General features: G+C 31.5%; 1 protein-coding gene across 1 annotated transcript in view; it reads left to right on the top strand.

Annotated features, from left to right (window-relative positions):
• LOC137648171 (uncharacterized) overlaps positions 1-6,400 on the top strand; it is a 118,344-nt gene extending 111,944 nt beyond the window's left edge. Inside the window, exons 6-7 of the mRNA XM_068381097.1 lie at positions 5,848-6,034; positions 6,396-6,400. Of these exons, the coding sequence (XP_068237198.1) occupies positions 5,848-6,034; positions 6,396-6,400 (192 nt within the window). The remainder of the gene's footprint in view (positions 1-5,847; positions 6,035-6,395) is intronic.
• The last annotated feature ends 2,417 nt before the right edge of the window (positions 6,401-8,817 follow it).

Raw genomic sequence — 8,817 nt, 5'->3', positions numbered from 1 at the left:
AGAGAAATTACATATCGAGTTCATTTTTATTTATTTATCTATTACATATTATAAAATATTTAGTATAATTTGAAAGCGATATTTCATCAAATATCAGTGAGTGGATATCTTTCGATTTTCATTGTAAATGCTGTTGAGTTTGTTATTAAGAATGAATTCTGTATAAATTACCTTAAATATCAATATATTATTCTTCCTATTTTACACCTCACCTGAGATCAGAATCTTTTATGGCGTCTGTTTGATTTGTATCGTTTATTTGCCTACGACGCCATTGCAACTCAAAGACACCGACTAGGAGAGTTTACAAGTTAGCTATTATTATTATTATTATTATCATTATTATTATTATTATTATTATTATTATTATTATTATTATTATATTATTATTATTTACTAAGCTACAGAACTAGTGTGAAAAATCAGATGCCATACTCCCAACAGGGAAAATAGACCAGTGAGGAAAGGAATCAAGGAAATAAATATACTACAAGAGAAGTAATGAAAAAATTAAAATAAAATTATTTAAGAAAATTGACAACATGAAATAGACCTTTCATATAAAATCTATAAAGGAAAAAAAAAAATAAAAAAACAAGAGGAAGAGACATAAGAGAATAGTGTCCCCGTGTATACATTCAAACAAGATAACTTTAGCCCCAGAAAGTGGAAGAACACGATACAGAGGCTATGGCACTACACAAGAACTAGAAAAACAATTGTTTGATTTTGGAATACCCTTCTCCTAGAAGAGCTGCTTGCCATAGCTGAAGAATCTCTTCTACTCGAAATTATCCACTGAACAATTAAGGTAGAGTAGTTAACCCCCTTGAAGGAAGCAGAATTGATTAGTAATCTCGTTGTTGTCAGCTATATGAGGACAGAGGAGAATATCTGAAGAATAAGTTAGAATATTCTTTGTATATGTAGGTAAAGGAAAAATAAGCCGCAACCCGAGAGAGGAATCCGATATAGTACTGTCAAGTGGTAGTGTCTTAATGTAAGTATAAGAAATAATTAAGATTTTATACAACAATGTATTATTGTATCACGATTAAATTGGCTACGAGTATGGAATGTCATATATAAATAATAATTATGAATATATTCTCAGGTATGTACCATTGCTGGAACCCAACCCTTTCTGAACACATTGATTACAAATATAATGGTAATGATTAAGTTCTATTTGTAGGTCAATTTATCTGGAAGGAAACTGTTTTTATTTACTCCTAAAAACGAGTTTTCACCAGTTGGTTAGTTCAAGTTATCATTATCAACATTACTGCTAATTGGTAAATTTAATTGACGTTATTTAAAAAAAAAAAATATCTTTGGGTAAACTAGTGTTAATCTAAATGATTTTTCATCGTGAGAAGTTTTACTTGTTGATTAGCTAATTCCTTTAGCAATTTCTTATTTCAAATTATATTTATCAAGATACTTGTTAATCAATTTAACAAATTTTAGCAAAACTATTTTCACCAGTTACTTAACGTTATTCATTTTTGTTACGAATATTTTTATTTCATGTTCAATTAAACTTGAATATCTGAAGGAGAATAATATTTTTCTGTTTAAAATCTTCTCTTTTCAATCGGAGACTTTTTTTTTAATTTAACGGAATTTTATCAAGTTAGAAATCTCACCTTCTGATTAATCCCTGTAAGATTTACCTATGAGTTAATCAACCTGTTTTTCACTCTAACCATTTCTAAATTTTGTTCATGTCAAATGATCTTTACCAAGTGAATTTGACGACTATTTTAATTCTGTACTGTTTTCCCTATTTTTTAACCTGTTTAAGTATTTAGAAAACTATAAATTTTTACTTTATGGAAGGGAAACATTATATTTACAGTGTCAACAGCCTACCTCTCTTCAACAGATAAAGCCAGAGGTGTCAATGGTTCCTTCAAATACTATTCTGTTTACACCATTTTGCTTTAGGTCTTGTATTTTGTTAAGTAGGAAAAACATGGAATTGAAAACGGAATTATAAGAGAAAATATCCGTGATTAAATAGTTTCAGTTCAGAAATCTCTTGCAAAAAAGAGTTCTAGTGAGAGAAGATTTACCATTGCTCTCTCTCTCTCTCTCTCTCTCTTCTCTCCTCTCTCTCTCTCTCTCTCTCTCTCTCTCCAAATGTGCTGATTTATCACAGATGTTAACCAAAGCTTTAAATTGCTTCCACTCCCCTGATTGATGTCACCGAACCTAGTATCAAAAGCCTGTTGTTATGAAGATAGGAATTAATTATAAATTCAGATCCCAACTGTATAAACATCTCTTAAAGTCTATTTCCCGTGAAGATATACACTCGAAAAGTTTTAGTCCTGTTTGCGAATATTTTAAAAGACGGGAATTCATGAAATATTCTTACAAACGATAATTATGTGTTAAAAGTATACATGTATGAATGTATAGTCTTATTCATACAGAAAAATTCAATTAGACTTATGTTCACGGAATATATTAAAATAAGTACATGTATATACATAGCCCCATATATATACATCTTACAAAGGGTATGCACTTGAAATATACCCAAGCCAGTTCATAAAACACATATATTGACATACTTTTTCCATGCTATCAAAATCATTGTTATGCTCTTGGGGAATTGCCACGTCCTCTACACAACCTCAGATCAACTAATCAATCCTAAAAACACCGCTTTTGAGACTCAACTAGTCCCGCATCTATCCATTCAACTCTCAGAGATTTTATAATCTCTATTTAAATGATATTAATTAATACCGAGGAAGCCTTTCGGTTATTATATTAATAAGAATTACTCTTGTATTAATCCACTCAGGTCCCACTAATCGATCATGATTAATTACTCATTATACTGATAAAACTATGAGGGGTGGGATTGGAGTTCGCCTAAAAGGTCTGCTTGTGTTTATATTTATAATGTTTGTCCTCTTGATTGTATAAAGGTTTGTGTATATGAATATAAATCAATTTTTTTATGATAATAAAACTGTTTGTGTTTATTGATATAAACAAGTTTATAAATACCAGCATGTTTATGTTTATGAATATAAACACGATTTTGTTAAAACTGTGCTTCGTGAAAGAAATGATTTTAATTGGTTGCTTCACATTTTTCATTCATTAAATCTCAGTAAGCAAGTATATGCTAAACAGTGCTTATTCTTAGGAAGTATTCTTAGTAAATATTTGGATTAGAGATTGAGGAACTTTACCACCTTGACTTTAAGGAATACAAAACTATATTCTATCGTTTCTAGTGATTGAGCTTTTTGAAATATTCGTTTTTTATGAATACAATTGACTTCACAGTATCTAGGCACAATATTAAACAAAAATGAAAATGAAATCGTTTACTTTACGACAATCTCCTTTTCATAAGCTTAATTTAAGGGGTAAAAAAAAATATTGAATATGTTTTCCTCATTTTTTAAGAATACAGAATTTGGGTCAACTTTAATTTTTTTCATGTTGTACAATTCTCTAAGATTTATTTTTTTAAATATTTTCCTATTTATTTATTATTTCATTTATTTTTCGTTTTCTTTTGATATTTCTTTTGTCTTTTTTACTTAATTTTTATTAAAGTTTCCCTTAATTTCTATTACTCGTGATCATTGTCTCGTATTCCCGATCCTTTTCTCTTAATTTTTCCCTCTTCACCATCATTTTATCTTACTTTCTCTTCTTTACCATAATTTTCTCTTATTTTTCTCCTCTTCACTATTATTTTCTCTTATGTTCTACTCTTCACCCATCATTTTATCTTATTTGCTCTTCTTCACTATCATTCTCTCTATTTTCTCTCTTCTTCACCATAATTTTCTCCTCATTTCCATCATTTATCATATTTTCTTCTCTTCATAACTATTTTTATCTTATTTTCTCCTCTTCACTATCAATCTTATTTTCTTCCCCTTTACCATAATTTTATCTTTATTTTCTCTTCCTCACTATCATTTTCTCTTATTTACTCTTCTTCACCACATTTTTCTCTCCTTTTTCTCCTCTTCACCATCATTTTTATCTTATTTTCTCTTCTTCACTATCATTTTGCTCTTATTTTCTCTGTGTGTGCGTGTGAATGTGTATGTTAGTATATATCTTATGCATTATTCATACGCGTTCGTATAAAGATATAATCCTATCTATGTATACATAGACCAAAATTTTTTGTTTAACACAATACATCCAACATTATTCCATTTGATCTGATGAAAAAACCTAAAGATTTATCAAAAGAAAACTTCAGAAAGAAAAACTAAGCTGACTAGATATCACAAAAACTTTTATCAAATGTAATGATCCCAGACTATTATTCCAAAGCAACAGATCTCTCCTTATTCAAAACTAACTTCATCTCCCCAAAATCAGAATTCCAATCAAAACTCAAAATCAAATTCACAAACAATACGACCGGAGATGAAGGCAGTATTTGGAGCACAATGAAGTCTCATTTGTATTCTCATTTTTTCGAATCATGAGAATTCAAAGACTGAATACCTGACAGAATTCGATTATTCTTTCGCCTTTTACCGACTGAGCGAAGAAATTTTGTTAGTTTTGTATTGCTTTGATTGCAACAAATACCTTGCATTACTGAAAGTTTTTATTTATTTATCATCATCCTTATTACTATTATTATTATTAATATTTATTATTATTATTATTATTATTAATATTATTATTATTATTATTATTATTATTATATTATTATTATTATTATTACACAAGCTACTACCCTATTGGAAAAACTAAGATGCCATAAGCCCAAGGGCTCTCAACAAGGAAAAAGAGCATACTTAGGAAAGGAAATAAGGGACGTAAATGAACTGCATGAGAAGTAATGAATAATTAATGCAAATTATTCATCAACGTTAAAATAGATTTGTAAAAAATAAACTATGAAGAGAGACTTGTTCAACATAAAACATTCGCTGCAAGTTTGAACTTCTGAAGTTCACTGATCCAACTACCCGATTAGGAAGATCATTCCACAATCTGACTCATGGCTTGAATAAAACTCTTTTGAATACTGTGTAGTAATCGAACTTTTGATGGAGAAAGCATGATTACTAGAATCAACTATATACCTGGTATTACGTGCAGGATGTACAGTACTGTCTGGGACATCTGAATACAAAAGATGGTCAGAGTTATGAAAAATCTTTTGGAACTTTCATAAAGATCTAACTGGATGGAAGGTGGACAAGAATTAGTATCTAGACCAGGAATAAAAAATTTATTAACTAGTAAACTGAATACCAGAGATGACAGAAATACTTGCAACCAGGTAGAATGAAAGAATTAAATCACTTCCAACAGAAAAACGATGATCACCAGATATCATGAAAGACTTTTCTCGGATAAGCTATTTTTTTGTGCAATTGAAAAAGAAACGGGCCGAATGTGTTTCTCAATATGGAATAATCTTTCAAGAGACTCGTATATCATTAGAGAAACATTATCATTACTGATATCTTGACGTTGAGGACCCACTGTAGTTGACCTAGTTACAATATATATGTACAGTATATATATATACTATATATATATACATAATATATATATATATATACATACATACGTATATATATTATATATATATATATGTCTGTGTGTATTTAATTTACATCCCACACTGTGGTACCATCGGTTTACGAGCTTAATTTGTTCGCAAAAATTATGCAATCTCACTTAATGTATTCCACAATATCCATACGTTCTGTATTTATATGAACTCATTTTGAAAAGTCTGTATTGCACTAAATACTCCACAAACATCTGAAATGAATACAAATTGATAATTCAAATATTGACAAATATAACTTCCCCTTAACCATTGAGGAACGCCTTTGTTGCCTTGAACGATTGGCGAGAGAGGAGGAGGAGGAGGAGGAAGAGGAGAAGGAGGAAGAGGAGGAGGAGGAGGAAGAAGAAGAAGAAGAGAGGAGGAGGAGGAGGAGAGGAGGAGGATGGAGGAGGAGGAGGAGGAGGAGGAGAGGAGAGGACGAGGAGGCTGAAGGGGTTATTGGTTTGAGGGAGGATATCCTCCCCCTTATGAAAATTTACTGTTAAAATGTCAGGACTTGTCTCTCTTTGAACAGCATTCACTATGACTAACACATTCATCTTCATTGACGTTTTCTAGAAACTTGGTCGTCCCTTTCCTTACATTCTTAAGTTCAACTTTTACAAATTAACCTATATTGGAGACAACAACTCCTTTTCATTAAAATGTCATTGTTAACATTCTGCTATTAAACACAATGTAGATTATATAAAATCTATATAACAAGATTACCAAACAATAGCAAAACAGTAACAGCAATTGAAAATGATAGCTACCAAACATTAAATATAACTATATTTTAAGATTTATCTTGATTATATAGAGTGATATACAAAGTCACTCAAAATGCTATATAGTAAGCCATGCTCAATAGTATTGTACATAAGAGTTTACATAAAGAGTTGACTCCATGGCTTTTATGCCTAGGAGGGGACAGATGATGTTGATTAGTTCTTTATATGAAAGTGGATATGCAGAAGCACTGGTTCTGATGTTGAACAGACAAATTTTAAAAAAATTCTTTATCTTCTTCAAGATATTATATCGTTCAAGTTCAACAACAAATTCTATGCTTTAGAAGATGTAGCTAAAATATATCTACTCACGAGTAGTGTACAGTTGCCGGATCGGGGTTTCCTTATATATTGGCATGGACTCTTGAATTATCCAGCGTGACCACACTACTCTTCTTGGGCCACGCAGCTGAATTGACGATGAGGCGGAAATTATGAGAATTATCCAGCACTCCAGTTTCAGAATAAAAGGATATTTTTGAGTTATATTTATTTAATTTTTTATATCAGCATATAATTATGAAATGAAATAAGCCTTCTTCAGGGGTTTTATAGCACATATACATAAAATTTAACGGACATATAACCGTACATGAAAATGGGGACATCTCATTGTTGATAAACAGATTTCGCCGCTCACCTTGCCACCTTGCCGAGGCCTTATCTGGGTGATGTGTTTCCACAAAATATAAGTTTCTAACATTTCTAATATCTCCTTAATCGTACTTGAACCAAGAGGTTTTTCATTCCGCCCCTCCTCCTTCTCCTCAAATGAAATATCTTCAACAACTTTTTGTTGTTATTTCTCCAATTGAATCAGTTCTTAAATAAAATTGTTGATGTTGTTTTTGTCCATTTCCATCCCCATTATCTTTCCCATGAACACAGTTTTATCATTAACTTCCTTCCGCATTTAGGCCATAAAGTTTCCTCCAAACAGAATTGAGGGTTTTGTTGATGCCCCTTCTCAAGCTTTGTAAATCATTTTGAGGCAGTAAACATTACGGGAATGTTATTGCTAAAGGATTCTTGAAATTTGAGATCAGAAGATTAGATGGTGTTAAGAAAATATTACAAAGAAAGTACCTTGATACTCAGGAATTATTGGGATGCATGCAGGGATTCACGAGTAGCCGTAAAGCCTTGTTTGAAGTCGTATAAAGTAGAGTCGAGACAGCCAGTCCCTGTCCTAAGAGCATCAGGAACAGTCATGGAATTCTGCATAAATTATTTAAGTCAGTCGTGAGAGAGGTCCTCTAGAGGCTGAATGACGTCAAGTCTGAAGAATGGGTATATTACCGCGAAGACTTTTGTTGTTACACATACAAAATATATTTCCATCTAGCATTTCAGCATATGACTGCATCAACAGACTTTCTTTGAAAATATTCTGGAGTTTACTGAAATCCTAATTCATTAATCATCATCATCATTTCCTCTTACGCCTATTCATGCAAAGGGCCTCGGTTATATTTCGCCATTCTTCTCTGTCGTGAGGGTTTGATTCAATATTTCTCCATTCATTATATCGTACTTCACGCTTCATAGTTCTCAGCCATGTAGGCCCAGCTGAAAGTGTGGTGAGCTTATCTCTCATGATGAGTGCGAAGAGAATTTCAAAACCATCTCCCTCTACCCCTCACCATGATGTCATCAACATATGGCACTTGAGTAATGTCTCTTATAGTTTCATTTCTAATCCTGAACTGCTATTTAATTAAATATTTGCCAACGGTTATGAATAACTTATAAATGGGAGAATATTTATGACTCACCTGTGAATAGTTTTTATCAAATGTTATGCGTTTCTCAGCAGAAATTTCAGAGAAGTCATTAAATGAAAAATTACAAATTTTACTGTTTACAATAATAATAGAGATGGTATAAAATTCCTAATCAGTGACTTCAATGAAACAATCATGCCAAAAACTTTCTTATAACGATTCCGTTCAAGGTAGTTTTGTGTATTGGAAAAAAATCTTGAAAAATTTATAGAGATGCTACTTGAAAAGTAATTATCATCTAATCTATTCGTGTATCCAAATCAATTACTTTTCATTAAATAAAAAAAAAGTTATTCACCTAAGGAAATTTGAATTACCAATGTATTCATGATTTTTCAAAATGTAACAAATATTTGCAGAAATACAGAATCTGTAGAGTTGATTTTAGAAGGAGGAATTCCTGCAAGAGATCTATCACTGGAACTGACCTGCCATCGACTTCCCTCCGTTCCAGGTCAAAGGGAGAAGGATTTTCCTTTCACTGTGTGATATATTTTCCATTTTTTCTACTTTTATTCACATGATTGTTGGTTGGGGGTAAACCTGAGGGTCTCTCTCTCTCTCTCTCTCTCTCTCTCTCTCTCTCTCTCTCTCTCTCTCTCATAGATCAAATCCAATGAATGTGAACAAATTGAGACTTTTCTTTCATCATAGAGAAATATAATGA

This window comes from Palaemon carinicauda, chromosome 10 (genome assembly GCF_036898095.1).
Source record: "Palaemon carinicauda isolate YSFRI2023 chromosome 10, ASM3689809v2, whole genome shotgun sequence".
Lineage (NCBI taxonomy): Eukaryota > Metazoa > Arthropoda > Malacostraca > Decapoda > Palaemonidae > Palaemon > Palaemon carinicauda.
The sequence above is the reverse complement of the archived record's forward strand: the minus strand, read 5'-3'. Positions and strand labels throughout refer to the sequence as shown.